At 49.7% G+C, this 20238-nt stretch overlaps 1 protein-coding gene across 7 annotated transcripts; it reads left to right on the plus strand.

Moving 5' to 3' along the window:
- The first annotated feature begins 6197 nt into the window (after nt 1-6197).
- Nucleotides 6198-15094, plus strand: LOC117309074 (uncharacterized). 7 transcript variants are annotated; one of them, XM_033845041.2, is made up of 4 exons: nt 6288-6393; nt 8526-8724; nt 11406-11517; nt 12990-15094. In XM_033845041.2, the coding sequence occupies exons 2-4, from the start codon at nt 8696-8698 to the stop codon at nt 13368-13370; spliced, it is 522 nt and encodes a 173-aa protein (XP_033700932.1). In that variant the 5' UTR covers nt 6288-6393; nt 8526-8695; the 3' UTR covers nt 13371-15094. The 7 variants fall into 7 exon arrangements, with proteins under 7 accessions (XP_073652194.1, XP_033700932.1, XP_033700928.1 ...); XM_033845037.2 differs by having other exon boundaries at nt 6315-6450; XM_033845042.2 differs by adding an exon at nt 10488-10567 and having other exon boundaries at nt 6315-6450; nt 11406-13127.
- Nucleotides 15095-20238: the final 5144 nt, after the last annotated feature.

Consider the following 20238-nt stretch of genomic DNA (forward strand, 5'->3'; position numbering starts at 1 on the left):
ACCCGAAATGAATCCATCTTCATGGCAGCTCAGGCCTCATCCTCCCTTGCCATGGGAACAGCTTGCCGACATCCGTGGATCCTCCAATGACTAGTCCATGCCAATCTCGGCCACTATGCCAGTGATTGGTTTAAGAATGGGCGTGGGGCCTGATCCTGCCCAATGGGTCTGCTTAGGGCGGGAGGCTTCTAGTTTCTCTCAGTCCTAAGGAGAAGCCCCAGAATGAGATGGTTAGGCCTAAACCTGCTTGCAAGCCTCTTGATAGAATGTGAGAATTAAGGATGTCGTTGAGGATGACAGAGCTAAGAGATGAGGAAAATCTGGGGAGCCCCCTGGCGGTCCAGTGGTTAGGACTCTGCGCTCTGACTACCAAGGGCCCAGGTTCGATCCCTAGTCGGGGAACTAAGATCCCATAAGCCGTGCTGCAAAAAAATAAAATAAAAAGAAAGAAAATCTGCATCTGGTTGAGTCCCTAAAGTCTGCCCTACGGCGGGGGGTGGGGGGCGGCTTCCTAAGTAAGATAAAAGATATTTTAATACTCATGGCAGTTTGAGTTGGGATTTCTGTTATCTCAACTGGTGCGGCGGACTGCAGGTGATAGAAATTCAGGTGGAAATAGCTCAGCACTTCTTAAACTTTATGAACAGATGAATCACCAGTCGGTCTGCGGTGGGGCCCAAGATTGTGGAAGGCTCTCCGATGACGTGGTTGCTGCTGGATTGTGGAGCACACTGAGTAGCAATGAAGGAGCTTAATGTAAAAGGTCATCCAGCCATTCATGTCGCTGGAAGATTAAAGTCTTCAAGTGCAGCTGAATCCAGGGGCTCAAATAATGTCAGGTTTCTCCCTTGTGCTTCTGCCCTTTATGTCACGGCTTCCTTCAAAGAAAGGCTATCCCCTTTGACTGAGAAAGATAGCGACTTGAAGCCGTAATCTCATATCCTCAGATCTTGATCCCCAAAGACCTTTCTACCAGCATCCCAGCATCAAAGCTCAAAGAAGCTGATTGGGTTTACTAAGTGTATCAGTATCAATTATCTATGGTTACGTCGATGCTGTGTAACAACCATGACACTTCAAAAGTATTTAGTGATAAGCATTTATTGTTTGTGCCTTTTATTGTTTCTTGTTTATGTGCTCAAACTTGAGCAGGCCTCAGGAAATTGATTACCCAGAGACCATGTTAAAACACAGACATCCCTCCCACCCCGAATTTCTGATTGAGTAGGTCTGAGGTAGGGCCTGAGAATTTGCATGTCTAATCAGTTCCCAAATAATGCTGATGCTTCTGCTTCAAAGACCATGCTTGGAGGGTCTGCTCTGAGCCGTCACCCTGGACATCTGCCCATTCTTGTAGCAGACTGACAGGACAGACAGAATGTACAGGGTCACAGAGAGTGAGGAGAGGGGTTGTTAAAGAAAGTGAGGCAGGAGATAGATGGGTCCCAGGCTAAGCAGCTGCAGTTTGTCCCCTGTGGACAGATACTCCAAGATGAAGATAATAGGAGAGGCTGAGCCCTGCCCAGATAAAAGAGACCACACATTTCTCATTCTCAAAATCAAGGAGACCTTCCCAACAATGTATGCACAGAAAGGCTCCTTGGAGGTCAAAAAGGGAGTGATGTCAACCTACCCATAGGCCTCTTTGCTGGAATCCATCTTGGCTAAGAGATGCGCGTGCACACAGGGGAGGACCCTGAGATAAACCAAACACAGATCCAGAACCAGGAAAAGCAAGATGATTGGCCAAAGGAAACCCAGAAGAAATGCCCCATATGAGTGATTCAAACTGCCACAAGGGCGCGACTCTCTGAGCCCGCCAGTTTGTGCCTATTCACACATACTCTTTTTCCTCCGAATAAACACTTTACTTGTTTCACTACTTTCCATTTCTCTGTGGGAATACATTTCTACAAAGCTGACGGTCCAGGGGCCTTGTCACTGGCCACTGGTCTAGTGGCTAGGATTCAGTGCTCTCACTGCAGTGGCCTGACTTCAATCTCTGGCTGGGAACCAAAATCCTGCTTCAAGCCGCTGAAGGCGGAGGTCACCTAAGATCAAAAAGAGGCAGGAGGAATCCTGGGCAGGCAAACCCAATAGCAGTCCAGTGCAGACCGATGTCCCAAAGCTCCCCACTTGACTCTTTTATCCTTAGACTCTTGGATGTGGGTTAGGGAGAGTCCTAGGGAGGGAAAGAGCTCAAGCCATACCATAAATTGAAGAAGGGTTAGTAGAGGGGGGTCAGGGTGTGAAAAAGGGAGAGATGTTAATAGTGACCATCAGGGCCTTATAGGTACAGGAAGAGGGGAGTCTTTATCTTGGGAGCAGTGGGAAGCCATTCAAAACTTTTCAAGCAGGAGCATGGCTTGATTGGATGTACAAATATAAAATTACCCCGGCAGCTTTATTGTGACAAATGGATCGGTTGTGAGTCCAGAGAAGGAAGAGATTTATGGTTAGCAAAACGGGACAGAGAAGTAGTTTCTTCACAGAACTGGATCTTTTTTTTTTTTTTTTTTTTTTTTTTGGCTGTGCTGAGTCTTTGTTGTGGCACAGTCTTAGCTGGCCCACAGCATGTGAGATCTTAGTTCCCCGACCAGGAATCGAACCCGCCTCCCCTGCACTGGAAGACGGACTCTGAACCACTGGACCACCACGGAAGTCCCTCAGAACCGGCTCTTGAAGGACGCATTTGACAGGGAGAGAACGGGGAAGCGCATTCTCAGCAGAGGGAACAGCGTGTGTAACAGTTTGCCTTTGGGGAAGGCAAGAGAAAAATCCAAAGGTCAGTGACCCTTGGACCTCTACATGCCCCACGTGCCCAGCACAATCCCTCAGGCCTCTACTCAAATGTCACCTGCTTCTAAAAGCCATCCCTGAACAGTCCATTTAAAGAGTCATCTCATCCCTTTTCTCTGCTTTATTCTTCACAACAATTAACACTGCCTGAAGTTATGCCACACATCTCGACAAATTTAGCACTGTAGTTAACAGAGTATGAATCCAGATGGTCCTGTTCACATCCCAGCTCTACTCCTTGCTATGTGCCCTTCTGTTGCTTAATCTCTGTTTGTTACAGTTTGGCGATAATAATAGTACCGGTCTCACAGGGCTTTGTGAGATAGATGAATTCGGGTGTGTACCAATGTTCTCACATGATCTGCATTTCCACTTCTCCCGAAGCATCTCAATAACCTATTAACATACCGTTTTCTCTAGCGATTTGTATTCATCATTGTTATTGATAGTCAATCTCCCCCCATCAAATTATAAGCTCTATTTTGTTTCCCATTGTATCTCCAGTGCCTAGAACAGCGTCCGGTGCAAAGTAAGCCCTGAGCAAGAAAGATGAAAGAATAAAAATGGCAGACTGGCTACTGAGGCTGGTGCTTCATCACGCTTCATTGTTGCTATGGTGACAGTGGAGCCTGCCCGACGAGTCTCAGATTCAGTAACCTTGCTTCTATCCGGCTCACCCATTGGCCACCTGTGTCTCCAGCTGTTGCAGCCAGAAAACTACAACTCCCGGCAGGCTGAGCGCCTCCAACGCGGTCCGCTAAGCGTGGGCGCCTGCGCAGTAGAATCTGCCACCCGACATTCCCCCGGAGTTTGTACCTGCTGCAGGGCGCTTAGTCGGATGGGGGCAGAAGAATTGCTCTCGCTGAGCATTGTGGGGCTCCCTAGTCTCTCCCGGCTCTCTCGGGTTCGAAGGGTCTGGGTCCCAGAACAGCCATCTCAGCGTGGGGTGGTGGCGTGGAGGAGACCTCTCCGGTTTCCATGGTGATGGGCCAGGCTAGGCACGCGTGATGGCTGCGAGTGCGTTGCCATGGTAACCCTGGATCGGAAGGGGGCGGGGTGAGATGAAGGTGTTTAAGGACTGTCTTAGGAGGAAATAGAGTAACTGCAGAGGAACTGAGATGCTCATGGAGGAACGGAGAGTGTGATGGGGGAATCGGTGTGACATAGGCGGTGTTGGGGAGATACTAAGGGATTGGGAGTGTTTTGGTGAATTCATATGTAAAAGGAACCGAGAATTGGGTTGTTCGAACATTTGTACAGTTGTTACAGGATTCTTATAGGGGCTAGTGGAAGCTTGTAGGGAACACTGAGATGTTTTGGGAGAGTGGGGGAATTATAAGAAGAGTTTGATGTTTTGAGGTGTAATGGGAAGTTGTATAGCTATGTTGTCCAATACCCTAGCAGGTAGCCACATGTGGCTAAAGTAAATTAATTAAAGTGAAATATAATTAAAAATTCAGTTCCTCAGTCACACTCACTCCATTTCAAATACTCAATGGCTCCACTGTATTGGACACTGAAGACCTACAACATTTCCATCATCGGAGAAAGTTCTGTTGGCCAGTGCTGATATATAGGGTGAATTGGGATGTTATGGCGAATGTGGAGTTTCCCGGTTCCTAACTGTCCAGCCATATCTCTTATCACTTGCCCTCCTGCCTCACCTACAGCGGGCTCCACCCCGTTCCCCAAACAGGACCAGCTTAATCCAATTTTTGCCCCTGCCGTTCCCTGCCTGGATTGCCCATCCAACTCTGTACCTTTCAGACTTAAATGTCACCTCCCAGAAGAGGATCCCCTGGACAGCCCTATTTAAAGTAGCCACCACCCCATTCCCACCACCATCAACTATTCCATTCCCCTTTCAGAAACTTTATCAGGATCTAAAATTATCTTGTCCATAATTTGTCATTTAATTGTCCATCTTCCCCACTAGGGGGAGGTCTTGTGCTGTTTACCATGAAAAATTCCAGGGCCCGGACGTGTGCCTGGCACAGAGGGGACACTCCATAAATTATGTTGATGAAATGCATAGAGGCGATTCAGAATTTGGAAGCAGTGATATTACAGGGGAGATTGGGGGTATTAGAGAAACATATTCATAGTGGAGCTGGGGGACATAGAAGAGGAATAGATACCAGGAATTTAGGTGATAAAAGAGGAACTGGGGCTCAAGGGTTACATTAGAAAACAAATGAGGGGGTGGTAGAGGAGGACTTGGGATGTTCCATGGAATACATTGTTATTTGCAGAATTATTAAACGCCCAGTGCCTCAGTCTCCTCATCTGTAAAATGTAAATAACAGTAGTATCCATCTCATAAGTTTCTTGGAGGAATAACTGAGGTAACACATGGGATGTGTTTGGAAGACTGTCATCATCAAAATTATTACTGAAGTTAAAGCAGGAGTCGGGATACACAGGGTCCTGCCTCCCTGCCCCACCCCGTCCCCCAACTTGGCCTCATGCACCTGGGAAGAACTCTGGGTTCCAAAAAAATGGTTTGAAATCCAGTCTGCTGAAGCACGCCATCTCAGACTATGTGTTTTTGTAGCAACAATTGGCAGGAGACGGGTAGCAGTAACTCTTCTCTGTGTGGGTAGTAAAGAACTCTCTTTGGGGCTTCCCTGATGGCGCAGTGGTTGAGAGTCCGCCTGCCGATGCAGGGGACACGGGTTCGTGCCCCGGTCTGGGAACATCCCACATGACGCGTAGCGGCTGGGCCCGTGATCCATGGCCGCTGAGCCTGCGCGTCCGGAGCCTGTGCTCCGCAACGGGAGAGGCCACAACAGTGAGAGGCCCGCGTACCGTAAAAAAAAAAAAAAGAAAAAAAAAAAAAGAACTCTCTTCATAGCTCCCCATATGGCCCTCTTCACTCATCAACATCCTATGCCTGCCCCCCATGGTGATATTTAATTAGCCCTGAACATTGTGCCAGGTGGTTTACCTAGAGGATCACCCCAAACACTCCATTGTGCCCGTTTTCCAGCTGCGGAAATTAAATGAGAGAGGTTCAGGAACTTGCCTAAGGACACAGCAGAGAGGAGGGTAGTTTCCCGCTCAACCTCCGCCCCTGCACTTTTTCAGTGGTTCTCATTTTAGCAGAAAGAGTGTTTGGATGAAGCCATGCACTACGGCTGTCACGCATTTGTTGACGCTCCTTCTCGCTGAACCTCAGTTTCTTCATGTGGAAAATGGGGATAATAGTAACTAACCAAGGCTGTTTTGAGAACTGAAAATAATGTGCTTATACTTAGCCCATGCTAAGTACATCAGTAACTGGATGTTACTATATATCTGCCCTTCCCGTTTCTTTTTGAAAGACTGAAGCAGTGGGTTGACGTTTGAGGGGAATGTGGTGACGCTGCAGAGGGAGTGAAGACTCCCCTTTTCAACCTCCTGAGAAAAACCAGCCACGGTACCCGAAATGCACTACGCATGCGCATTCAGGTGGCCGGAAGCGCCGCTGCCCCGAGTCCTCCAGTAAATGGAGACCCCGGTGAACCGGCAGTATACCTGGGCCGAAAGGTGAGGCGGCGAAGTTTGGGAAGATACGGGTGGAATCTGAAAGGCACCGGGGGAGCCAGAGGTCTGGTCAGTCCCTAGTTGAAGGGACTCCCTTCATGCCTCTCCCCGCACACACAGACTCGGGTAATGGTCTCGCCCGATTCCCGTTCCCTTCTATCACTCCAGGACATACCAAGTTTCCAGCAGAGGGGTGGGAGGAGCGGGCCTGAGTGAGGAAGGGCCCATTTGGCGGGTGAGATCATTGTCACGGAAGTCAGGAGAAAAATGGGGGGAAGGGGGGAAAGAGGGTCCAAACAGTTGGGAGAAGAGTGGAGAGGCCTTCAGGAGACCCTTGTGTGCAGGGGGCGGGGCCTGGAAGACCTTTGCCAGGGAGAGAAGGCGGGGATCTCTGGATGGGCGAGTTCATTGGGTGGGGAGGTGGGAGGTTCGGATGACGAGTTCATTGTGTGTCCGACTGAGGGGGATGAATGGTTGGGAGAGACCATTGTTTGCATGGGGAGATTTGGGCAGTGCTTGGGAGTGACCTCTGCGTGTATGAATGCGGAGGGTCACGGTGAGTGTGTGCGCGGGTAACAGGTTTGAACTGTGCCTTGAAGCAGGAGTTAGATTCTGACAGAGGCTCTGAGATGTGGGCCAACAACAGGTGCAAACGCCCCATGATGGAAGAGTTAAGGATCCACTTGCAGAAGGAGGGTCTGCCCATTGGAATGTAAGGTCCGTGGGCAAATACATCGAGAGTGATGCTGGAGAGTACGCAGGGGACATATCAAAGGGGACTGGACTGCCAGGCTGAGGGGCCTGACGCTGTCCCACGATCCTGGGGAGCCATGGGAGGGTTGTGAGCAGGACTGGAGCAAGATAAGCTGTGGGTGTAGAAAGACCTGTCTGGGGCTGTGTGGGAGACGGACTGGATCGGGGAGGTTGGAGGTGAGAGGCTAGAGAGGAGGCTGGGGTGATGATCCCGGAAGAGAGGAGAAGACCTGAGCTGGGACTTCCCTGGCAGTCCAGTGGTTAAGACTCTGTGCTTCCACTGCAAGGGATGAGGGTTCGATCCCTGGTCAGGGAACTAAGATCCCACATGCATGTGGCGCAGCCAAAAAACAAACAAACAAAAAAAGACCTGAGCTGTGGCAGGGGCCATGGGGACAGAGGGCAGAATAAAAGGCAGAAAACGTGGGAAGGTTGGTAGACTGACAGATCAGGGAGGGGGTAGGAAGGAGGAGGACGGAGGGATGAGAACTCCCTGGGAACCTGACCCAGCGACTGGGTGGCAGTGAGGCTGCTGGGACAGTGATGGGCACAGATGGAGACCCCAGGAGGAGGGGCGTGCTTGGAGGAGGACTCTGAGGTCTGCACAGATGTCATGAGTGTGAGGGGTCTGCAGGTCATCCAGGGGGCTTGGAAGTGAGGTTCCGGTGCTGTCAGCTGTGGTTGGCCCTGGGTACTGTGAGGCTCATTGGGCTATCTGGGGAGAGGGAAGTGAAGTGAGGAAGACAAAGGTTCAGTCCAAGAGGCCATATTGTGAAGGGCCTTGAATGCCAGGTTGAGGGGCTCAATTTTTTTTTTTTTTCTTTTTTAAAGATTTATTTATTTTTGGCTGCACCTGGTCTTAGTTGCAGCGCCTGGGCTCTTCGCTGTGGTGCACGGGCTTCTCTGTAGTTGTGGTATGCGGGTTTTCTCTTCTCTAGTTGAGGCACGCGGGCTTAGTTGCCCCGCGGCATGTGGGACCTCAGTTCCCCGACCAGGGATCGAACCGGGCGTCCCCTGCTTTGTAAGGTGGATTCCTTACCACTGGACCACTGGGGAAGTCCCGAAGGGCTCATTTTTCTACTGGGGGTTCTGGGGAGCCATGGGAGGAAAGTGAGCAGGGAAGAGGCAAGAGCAGCTTTGGAGGCCAGAAAGACTCCTCTAGGGCCACGTGGGGGATGGACTGGAGAGGGGAGACTGGAGGCAAGGAGGCCTGGAGGAGGCTGGGGGAGGACACGCATGAGCTGCTTTCAGGGCTATGGGGTTGGAGAGTACAGTGTGTAGCTGTTGGTGGAGGCCATGGGAATATCTGCCGTCCCTCCGAGGAGGGTCTTGGAGAGAGAGGGCCTCCCTGGGCCCCCAGGGCAGATGAGACTTTGGAGGAGACCTCTCTCCCAACTCCAGCAGCTTAGAGAAAACCCTCACTGTCACCTCTCTTCTCTCTTCCTCAGCCCCCTTGGAGCTGACCAACGGCAGCCCCACCTCACCCTCACTTCAGCCTCCAGAGCCAGGGACTGGGTCTGGGACAGACCGCACCCAATGAAGGCGGGAGGTGGAGAAGCGGGTCCTGGAGACCCCCCAGACTTTCTGGGATTCAGTCCATCTCAACTGAGGATACACCATGAGGAGCCTGAGGTCCCAGAAGAAGAGGTGAGCCCCCCGACGCCCACCCACCCCAGGAGTCAGGTCTCAGCAGGAATAGAGATTTAGGCAGCTGTGAATTTGATTCCCAGATCTATTGCTTCCTGGCTTTGTGTCTTGGCCCATGGACACGCTGCTCTGAGCCTTAGTTTCTGCTTCTGTGAGAATGAAACCTTCCCTGTTGTGGGGATGCCAGGAGATGGTGTCCGATTCAGAGCACAATGAATGTATTCATTATTTCTGTACCTAGAACAGTGATGGATGTATGATTGTGCTGGATCTCAAACTTGAGAGCCATTGGAGAAAATGAGGGCTCCCTCGCTCCCTCCTCCTTCAGGTCTTTGCTTCAGTGTCACCTTCTCATCGGGCCTTCCCAGGCCATCCCCTTTAACGTGGCATTCCCATCCCACCCCAGGCATTTCCTATCCCCTTTCCCTCCTTTACTTCTCAGGCTTTCATGAAACGTTTGCCTTCAAGCTAGTCTTCATAAAAAACCCTAACTCTAGGGCTTCCCTGGTGGCGCAGTGGTTAAGAATCCGCCTGCCAATGCATGGGTCCCCATCTATCAAATGAAGGTTCATTATTACAAGGGTATGATATTGTGGGTTCAAATCCCACCTCTGCCTCTTACCAGCTCTATGATCTGATCCGGATATTTCTTAACTTCTGAGCCTCAGTTTTGTCGTCTGTCAGATGGGGATTATAAAAGTCCTCACCTCATAGAGTGAGTTCAGGGAGTTAATACACAGAAATTGCTCAGAACAGTGCCTACACCCTCTAAGTATCAAATAAATACTAGCTAATAAGGTTATCTCTAACACCATCCCCAAATTCACAGATGAGTATGGGTTTGTGAGGGCTGCTTTAGTGTTACTTTCCAGATTCAAATCTTAACTCTTCCACTCCCAAGCTCTGTGACCTCGGGCAAGTGACTCACCTTCTCTGAGCTTCGGTCTCCCTGCAGAGGACTGGGTTATTGTGAGCACTCAGTCTGGTGCCTAGTATCCAGAAGGTGCTGCATAAACGCCAAATAAAAGGTGGTTTTTTTTAGCTGTGTCCCCTCTGTGGGGTCTTGGCTGCCAATGGCATGTATTGGTTTCCCATGAAACCAATTACCACAAATCTGGTGACGTAAAACTACACACATTTATTCACTTACAGTCTGGAGATCAGAAGTTCAAAATGAATTTCACTGAGCCACAATCGAGGTGTCAGCAGGGCTGTGCTCCCTCGGAGACGTTAGAGGAGAAGCCATTTCCTTGCCTTTTCTATCTTCTAGAGCTGCATTCCTTAGCTCCTGATCCCTTCTTCCATCTTCACAGCCAGCAGCTTAGTATTTTGGTTCAGTAGTCACATCACCTTCTTCTTCTGCATCAAATCTCCCTTTGCTTCCCTCTTATAAGGACACTTATGATTACATTCACAGTCACCCAGATAATCCAGGATAATCTCCCCATCTGAAGATTCTGAATTTAATCACATCTGCAAAGTCCCTATTACCATTTAGGCAACATTCACAAGTTCTAGATATTTAGGACCAGGATATATTTAGAGGCCATTATTCAGCCTACCATATGACAGAAAACCCCAGCTCAAACTTGCTTAAGCAACGAAAGGTAATATATTGCCTCACCTAACCAAAGAGTGGAGGAAAGGATGCTTCAGGTGAAGCTAGATCTAGGTGCTGTCTAGATCTAGGAAGCTGTCTCTCTCTTTTCTTGGGACTGTTTTCCTCTATGGATATTTCATTGCCAGGTTGACTCTTCCCACAGGGTGCAAAAGATGGACACAGGCAGTGCCAGGCTCCCATCCAAAGATAAGTGCTATGGAGAAAAGTAAAGCCAGGAAGCAGGTAGGAAGCATCGGAGGGGTAGCATGAGTTTCGATTTCAGATAGAGTGGTAAGGAGAGGCCTCAGGGAAAAGTGACATTGGACCAAAGACCTGACCAAGTTGAGGGAGGAACTGTGCGTCTGTGGAGGGGAAGAGGGTTCCAGGCACCAAGTCCCTTGAGGAGGCCTTGAGTGTGGCCAGAGCCTAGTGAGCCAGAGGAGAAGGCAAGAGATGAGGTCAAGGAAGGGACACAGGCGGGTCATGCAGGGCCTCCTGGGTCGTGAGGACTTGGGCTTTTCCCTGAGTTAGAGGGGAACCAGGGGAGGCCTCTGAGCTGGGAAGGGACCTGAGCTGACTTAGGTGTTAACCGGCGCCTTCTGGCGGCTGCGTGGGGAACAGACCTGAGGGGTGGACGGCTGAGGCAGGGAACCCAGAGAAGAGACCACAGCAATAGCCCGGGAGAGAGATGATTTTGGCTCACAGGAGGGTGCTGGCTGTGGAGATGGTGCGAAGTGGCCCGATTCTGCCTGTATTTTCAAGTTAGAGCCAACAGGCTTGATGAGAGATTAGATGAAGGTGTGTGAAAAAGGGGTGTCAGGTTTTTGCCCCGAGCACTTGGAAGGAAAGAAGGAGCTGCCTTTTCCTGAAATGAAGGCGTCAGGAGGGACGGGACGCGGGGGGCGGGGGGGAGTAGAATTTCAATCTTAACCCATTTAATCCGCATTGCCGCTCCAGGAGGGCGGTCCCGTTATCTGCCCATTTTACAGATGAGGCGGCTGCAGCCCCAAATCCACAGTCACGTCTGGGCAGGGGTGGGATGGGGGATGACCCGAGGACTAAGCCCATTCTTCTCTTCCAGGCGCCCGGAGGAGACGAGGCGGAGGCTCCGGCCCTGGTGCAGCTCATCGACGAGCACGGGACGTACTCGACTGCGCGCCTGGTTCCCGACGTTTCTGCGGAGGAGCGCTCAGGTAAGGAGGAGCCAGGCTCGCTTCGCAGCGGCTCCGAGGGCCGGGAGGGGCTGGCGCGGCCCAGGCAGTTCAGCTGCGCGGCCTGCGGGAGGGCCTTCAAGCGCGCGTGGGAGCTGCTGAGCCACGAGGTGGTGCACACGGCGGCGCGGCCCTTTCGCTGCGGCCTGTGTGCGACCGCCTTCAAACGCCACTCGGACTGCAAGGGCCACCGGCCGGTGCACAGCGACGAGCGGCCGCACGGTTGCGATGCCTGCGGCAAGCGCTTCAAGCGAGCCAGCAACCTGTAGGTGCGGAGAGGGGGGCGGAGCCGACGAGAGGCTGGGGTACGCGACAGGGGCAGGGGAGAGCGGTGGACCCGAGGTGGGCGGGGCCTGTTGCGAGGGGCGGGGCCTGCGGGGAAAAGGCAGGGCAAGGCAATGGACCTAAGGTAGGGCCAGGTATGAAGGGAGGGGTGGAGGTTTCTGGGACCAGGTTGATCAGGGCCTTGGACTGGGGGTGAGCGGGAGCCGGTGGGGAGAGGCAGAGCCCACCGGAAGAGGGAGAGCAGAGCTGGGCCTGAAGGGAAAGTGGGCGGGGTGACCAGGAGGCCGAGGCGGGGAGGGGTTAAATGTATGTGGAGGTGAGCTAGAAGGTAGAAGAATCCCAGGAAAGATGTGAGGGGAGAGGCTTAGAGAAAGTGGTCTTGGCACTCAGGGAGGTAGCAGCTGGGATGATCATGAGATGATAGGAAATTGGGGATGGGTTTTCGAGGAAGGTAAGAAGGAGATAGGGGTCAGATTTGGAGGAGAAGGTAATGGAAAGGGAGGCTTCCATGGCTGGGGAGGGGTGGGGAGGCGGGAGGTGTGTTGAGGGCCATGATGGGAGGAAAGGAGAGGCTGGGAGTTAGTCTGGAGGCAGCCCAGCTCTCAGAGCTACCCTGGATCTCTCCTGTTACTGGATGCTGCCATGACCCTCTCCTGCTGCCCTTTCTTGTGTGGCCAAGGGGACAAGAGAGCCTGGGATTCCCTACCCAAGGGGCCCAAAGGCTGCTTCCAGGGCTCTCTGGCTCCACCATCCCCAGGGTGCACTTTGCCCCACCTGTGTGCACAACCTCTAGGCTGGACGGGTGGAAGGGAGGCTTGGACTGGGCTGTCCTTCTGTGGGTGCGATATCCCCCGAGGCCTGGGAAACCCCCGCCAGCTCTCCTGAGCCACCAAGTTCTAGTGTGGAACTCTGAGGATTCCAAAGAAGATAAATTTGAACCTGGCCTTCCGGGTCATTGTGAAGGTCTATTTGTCAGAGCGGGGAGGAAGAACGTATTTTATTTAATAGTTTGGTTTGTAATTTAAAAAATTTTAGACAATTGGTATGTGTATCTTCATTTGGTCTCTTTCTCGGAGACCTGCAAGGAGTAGGGGTGAATCTACCTGGAGAGGCATGTCCTGCAGAGGTGAGCCACTGTTCCTCACTCCCGGTGCTGTCCTCTTCCCCAGGAGCACCACCGCCTCCACATGGGCGAGCGCCCCTTCCCCTGCCCGTCCTGCCCGAAGCGCTTCAAGACCCCCTACAAGCTGCACTGCCACGAGCCTCTGCACGCCCCTTCGCGGCCCTTCCCCTGCCGGGACTGCAGCAAGGCCTTCGAGGCCGGGCCGGCCCTGCTTCTGCACCGGCGGCAGCACTGTGAGGACAAGCCGCACTCCTGCAGGCTGTGCAGCAAGCGCTTCACCCACCGCCACAGGCTGCGGGTGCACGAGCGCGTGCATATGGGCGATCGGCCCTTCGTCTGCCCGCTGTGCACCAAGGCCTTCAAGCAGTCCAACGCGCTGGCCTCTCACCTCCGCGTGCATTCGGTCGAGCGGCCCTACCCTAGCTAGGTGGCTAGCTGCTGCCATCCTGGACAGCACAGGTCTAAGGTATGAAGGCATGAAGGGTGCCCGGTAGTGGCTGTGACATTTGAAGAATTGCCACTGATGCCCACGTAAGCCACTTAATATACTTAATATTCTTGAGAAGGACTGCAGAGGGCCTTTAACAAAACCTTTTTTTTTTTCCCCCTGCAAAGCCAAGACGAAAGTTTATAAATCTCATTCCAGGGTAGCAAGTGCACACACCCAACCGAGGACACTGGTTATGTGGTATAAATGTACATGGTAATAACTTTAATCAAATCAGAGCTGCTACCATGTATAACCTGTTAGGTGGCCCTGTAGCTGTGTCAGTGTTCCTCATTTACTAAAATGTCAATGTGGTAATGAGGTCATCTGGTGGTGAGGATGTCCCATTGGTGGCTTGTGGCATAAAGAATATGAGGGTAGCCACAAATGCAGGTAGGAGCTGTAGGAGCCTTTCTTGAATGTGAGCGCTTCTGGGTCCTCCTCCACCACCCGTACGTAGACCTTTGGTACTAAGGCCTTGCTGGTGACTCTTGTCAAATTTAAAGAAGTTCACAGGTGGATGGATAACTGTTCACTGTGGACACCCTGGGTTATGTCCTTGCAGGCATAGCACGGCACAACCATTGGTGCTGAGATCTTCTAGTTGGTGGTGTGTGGCGTTTTAGGGACAATCATTTTGCCAGGCATGGGCGTGACCTGCACTTCAGGTGGGCGTCCCATCTCTGTTGGCTGCTTCTTGGTCCCCATCTGTCAGATCAACTTGTAATGGTTGGAGGCCTTTCCACAGCATCCACAGTGTTCCCTTCGACCCTAGCATCAGCTCCATGAGCCCTACCTTTGGATGGACGTCCACTCTCATAGACCTTGCCTTGCAGGTGGCTGGAAGTGTGATAAGATAGCTTATGGGATGGTGGCCACAGTGGTGTCCAGAATATCTGAGTCGTCTCATCCCAGCTCTGAGATCAGCTCTGCAGACAGTATTTTTTTAAGCCAGTAATAGCCCAGGTGTCATGCAGCTGATTCCAAAGATGTCCCTTGGGTGCTGAAGAGGTCCCCTGGGTACTGAAGGTGTCCCCTGGGTGGTTTGTGGGATTTTTCAGAACATCAGTATTGCCTCCCACCCACCCATACCCTACTCTCAGCCCTTCACAGATGTGCTCTCTGAAGAGAGAGCTGAACTTACGGACAACGTTCAGCCCAAGGAAGTACGTTGCGGTCACTGGGGCTGTGATCTTGGTGATTTGGGACATTTCCAGAGCGCCTTCAACTCTCTTTTCCCACCTCTTGGTCTGGCCTCAGCTCCATGGATTCTCACCTTCTGAACGCTGTTTCTTTCAAGTCCCCAGCTTCACCTCCATAATGTGCTAGAGGTCCCGTCCCCCCCACCCCGGGAATTTATGTAAATGCTTAATAGCATTGGGGGAGGAGCTAGGGATTTGCCTGGGAGGCATCATAAGGTGGGTCCTATCCTTGTGGCATCACAGTTTAAGGTCAAGTCCTTAAAGGTCTTAGTCCTCCCCGCCCTAATATGCAGCTGTGCCTTTGACAGGCTTGCATTTTAAATTTTATCAAATGTCTTATTGGCATCTATTAAGATGATTCTGATTTTTCTCATTTGACCTAATAATATGATAAACTATGGTACATTAAAAAGAGCAGAAATATCCTTATATTCCTAGAATAAATCTCACCTGCTTATAGTATCCTCTGTTTTAATGATTTCTCTTCACCAATATTTTATTTAAGCATCTAAATTCATAAGTGAGGACTTCCCTGGTGGTGCAGTGGTTAAGAATCCACCTGCCAATGCAGGGGACATGGGTTCGAGCCCTGGTCTGGGAAGATCCTACATGCCGTGGAGCAACTAAGCCCGTGCTCTGCAACTACTGAGCCTGCGCTATAGATCCTGCAAGCCACAACTACTGAAGCCCACGCGCCCAGAGCCTGTGGTCTACAACAGGAGAAGCCACCGCAATGAGAAGCCCGCGCACCGCAACAAAGACCCAATGCAGCCAAAAATAAATAAATAAATAGATAGTTAGATAAATAAATAGATAAATAAATAAAATAAAAAGCAGAAACCTGTCCTGGGGGAAGATATCATGTAGTACATTTACAGTCATTTTATCTATAACGTCAGACTTAAAACTAAAACTTCATCAGCAGGGGTAGAAGCAGAAAATTTGATAAATAATTAGAAAAAATAAAACTGATGATGGAAAGAGATCAATATATTACCCAGATTGGAATGAGCAGGGAACACTTCAAATTAACTGTGGCTAAGCTGCTAAAGAAAATAGGGAAGATCAAAAAGCAGATGAAATAAGGGCACATTTCAACAGAGAACTGGAATCTAGACAAGAATCAAATCAAGATTTTGGGCAAATGCAAAATCTGAAACTAAAGTTAATTGAGTAGGTTTAATTGTATACTGGGTCCTGAATAAGATGATAAGATGGGACTCATGAATACAATGACAGGTCAATAGGAAATTGCCAAATGGAAGCATGGAGAGCAATTGAAAAACAAAACAAAACAAAAAAACACACAGAAGAGAATAAATGATAAAAGATATAAGGAACATATATATATATGAATATAAGCCATACATACATATAACTTAAGTACCAAAATGAGAGGAGAAACACATTGAGGGAGAAGCAAAATTTGAAGTAATAATGGCTAAGAATTGTCCAAAACTGATGAAAGACATTAACTCAAAGATTCAAGAAACTCAGCAAAATCCAAACTGGAAATACACAAAGAAAACCACACCTGGGCACATCATGGTCAAACTGTTGAAAATCAAAGCAAGGACTAAATTTTTAAAGAAGCCAGAGGACATTCAGGTTTGTTTCCATGTCTCGGCTATTGTGAATAATGCTGCAATGTACATGGGAGAGCAAGTATCTCTTCAAGATTCTGATTTTAATTCCTTTGGAGAAATACCCAGAGGTGGGATTGCTGGATCATATGGTATTGGGTTGGCCAAAAGGTTCATTTGGGTTTTTCCATAAGATGTTACAGAACAATAGTTCTGTTTTTAGTTTTCTGAGAACCTTCCATATTGTTTTCCAAAATGACTGTCCCAATTTGCGTTTCCACTAATAGTGCACAAAGGTCCCTTTTTTCCATACCTGGTTTTGATTTGCATTTCCCTGATAATTAGTGATGTTGAGAATGTTTTCATATACCTGTTGGCCATTTGTGTATCTTCTTTGGAAAAAAATGCCTATTTAGGTTCTTTGCCCTTTTTAAATCAGTTTTTTCTTTCTTTCTTTTGCTATTGAGTTGTATGATTTCCTCTGATATTTTAGAAATTAATATGCATACATAAAATTAATCCAGCTATTCACATACACTTGGTACAATTTAATGTATGGCTGTTACATCTCAATCAAAAGAAGGAAATGCAATGAACTTGTGCTAGCCCACTGGATAGACTAGTGACCTAACCTTTGGCCAGTCCCTTCTTTGTCGTGAATAGTATTTTCTTCAGAGAGGTGTTTTTCATAGATCAAAGAATCCTTAGGAAGTCTAACAAAGTAAGTAGTTTACCTGTCCTGGAAGAGTGCCATTTGTCAAAGTTCATTAAGTATTTGTTTGTTGGTTTGTTTTAAGTTTTCTTTTTTTTTTTCTTTTTTTTTTTTGCGGTACGCGGGCCTCTCACTGTTGTGGCCTCTCCCGTTGCAGAGCACAGGCTCCGGACGCGCAGGCTCAGCGGCCATGGATCACGGGCCCAGCCGCTCCACGACATGTGGGATCTTCCCGGACCGGGGCACGAACCCGCGTCCCCTGCATCGGCAGGCGACTCTCAACCACTGCGCCACCAGGGAAGCCCTGTCAAATGAGAATTTTAAACACTGGGTTTAACAGACAGAGGCCCCTTCTAAGTACTTTACAAATATTAACTCACTTAATGCTCACGACAACCCTATGAAGTGGATGCTATTAGTCCCGTTTTGTAGCAGGGGAAACTGAGGCACAGGGAGGCTAAGCAAGCTGCCCAAGGTCACAGCCGGCTGGGGGCGGGCGAGATTCTACCTCGTGCCGTCCTGCACCGGACTAGGTGGGTAGGCTTCCCTGTACTGGTGGGGTCTTGAATTTGGGATCTTGTCCGTCCTCCCCCATCAGGATGTGAGCTCTGGGTGGGGGCACCTCGTCTGGTGCACACAGGCATTTAATGAACATTGTGGAATCAAGAAGGGATGAGTGGATATCTTAGGATGGCCACATCCCTTCGTGACCGCCTGCGCCCTCCCGCCGTGCTCTGCTCGGGGAATTCTATTCGTGGTCAAGACGTTTAGTCCCAGTAAACTCGATCCTCGGGGCGAGGGGGACCCCAAGGAAATCACCAGCTTGGGCTGAGTCAGGACGGAGAAGAATCCGCTCACGGCGGGGCACTGGCGCCACCTGGCGGCGGAGTTCTGCTAAGACAGAGCCGCTGGGAGACCCGGAACGTTTGCTTTGGGTGAAGTGGAATCGACATCTGAAAGGGAGTTGATATCGGGTGTTATTAGTGGGCGGTCGTCTGAAAATCAGTGTATGATGATGGGTGCCATCTACCAGTGGCTTCCAAACTTTTCTGGCCGTGACGCGCAGTAAGAAATCATTTCACATTAACATGGTTTCATCAAATACCACCCTGTACTGCATGATGTTTTTTATTCAACTGTATTCCTATTTTTAAATGTCGGTCAGATCCCCTGATCATACCTCCAGGGATTCCCCCTCTGACTTCAAGATGAACGGAGCTCAGAGAGGTGAAGACACTTGTCCAAATCCACACAGGTTGTATGCGACAGTGCCAGTTTCTGCCTCAGTCCTAAAGCACAGAAATCACTAAATGCTCCAAATTTCACTGCTATTGAGTATAATTTAATTTAGTCCTTTCTCCATTCTGCCCATAAGATTGAGCTGCACTGGTCTGCTGTTTTCTTATTACTGTATAATGTAAATAAATGACATTCCCGAGCTCAGGCTTAAAAAATGCAAGTTTTCTTATGTTACAAAATGAATCTGAGACAGCAATAAAGAACCTACATTGAGGTGGCACTCGCAGCATCATTGCCAACACCACTGTCACCATCACCACCATCACCATCGTCACCACGGTCGTCATCATAACCGTCACATCCCCTTCTCTGTCACCGTCAGCATCACATCGTGATCGTCATCACTGTCACCACGTTCATTCACCACCATCATCGCCATCCCCACTACGGCCATCACCAACATCACCACCCTCACCGCCACAAAAATCGCCCCCACTTGAAAGCAGGTATCAGCAGCCCACACTTTTTGTCTCCTAGCTACAGCCTTGGCCCAGCAAGCCTGCATCCTCCATCTCTCTCTCCACCCTGAGCCACAGGGGATGTGACTGTGACCCCGAGGGTAGTGCTGTCTTACTTGGGAACCAAGAGGATTCTGGGTTTGATTCTCCGACTTTTCTTTAAGTGACCTCAGTTCTCTTCTGAGCTTGTTGCCACAAGGTTGACCATCCATAGATGGTGAGCCCAGCCCCTGGACCAGGGGAGGCTCTGCCCAGTGTAGCTCTAGGACCCTTGAGGTGGCTGAGACTCGGGGTGGGGTGTTTAAGGCTGAACGCCTCCTGCTATAGGGGTTTGAGACCACTTTGGGAGGGGAGACCTGAGGGTCTGTGTTCTCTGTACTCATTGTCCTGTCTTAGGAGAGAAAGAGGAAGTCCCTCTGGGATGGCAAACAGGGCCGGTCGTCATGACTCTGCCCCCCGCCAAGATGAGACTTCCCAGGTCCCAAAGGAGAAAGTGAGAATGACAGCCTAACTTCCAGAAGTCCCATCCTAGGGAGTTGCCATTTCCATCGCCTTCCTGAAATACCCGTTTTTAAATTTCTTGTTCACTGTTATATCCCCAGAGCCTAGTACCCTGTATGGCACATAGTAAGTACTCAAAAAATGTTTGTCAAATCAACGGGAAAAGAGATGGAGAGTCCCCCTCCCCTGCAACTGTTAGGGAAGAGATGGGATTCTGCATCATATCGTTAATTCAAAGGATCTGATTTGATACGGTGTGAAGGGGAGAACTTTTACAAAATTATTAACTTTGTACTGTGCACTAAAGAGACTTTGAAAATTAATAATTCATTCCAACATCTCCTGTTCCTTATGAATATTTCTCAGAAGTGATTTCAACAAAAATGTGTTCTACCATGCCCCAAACTGTAGGAGTTGTGGTCAGGTCCAGTGACTATTCCCTCCAGAAGAAGGCTTTCACCCTGCTGGGTTGTCTTGATCATTTGCTGCCCTGCTTTTAACATCCTGCCTGTAAACTGAATAAATACAGGTAAGCTTTCTCATTAGATCACAAGATCGATAGCCCTTTCCCTCACGATGGGAAACTAAATCCCATGACTCTGATGGATTAATTATCTTACAAACAGAACTAGTGAGCCCACGTTTGTACTAAATTAGCAAACGGTGCCAGGCCCACCGACGACAACTTCCGGGATGGCTGAGAGTAGAAGGTGGCGACCCCTGCTCGCAGCCCCAACAACACACAGGCGAGAGTCACCTCCAATTTTGTCCCATTTTTTGAGTCCAATTTTGAAGATGGTTTTGTGTTCTTAAAGCATTCTTATAAAGCCTGTGTGTTGAACTGCATTTGTGAGAACAAAATGAGTTCTAGGTCCCTTATTTTTCTTTAATACTTTCTTTCTGTTGTTACTATTTATATTGTTTGTATGTCTTGATAAAAGCTAATTAATCAACGACGTGGTGGGCAATTTGGAGTTTTTTTCTTTCCTGTGCAATGTTGAGGTAGCAAGGTTGACATGCTGCTTGCAGTCCCCTCTCTTGAGATATGAAGAA

The sequence above is a fragment of the Tursiops truncatus genome, chromosome 19 (assembly GCF_011762595.2).
Source record: "Tursiops truncatus isolate mTurTru1 chromosome 19, mTurTru1.mat.Y, whole genome shotgun sequence".
Taxonomy (NCBI): domain Eukaryota; kingdom Metazoa; phylum Chordata; class Mammalia; order Artiodactyla; family Delphinidae; genus Tursiops; species Tursiops truncatus.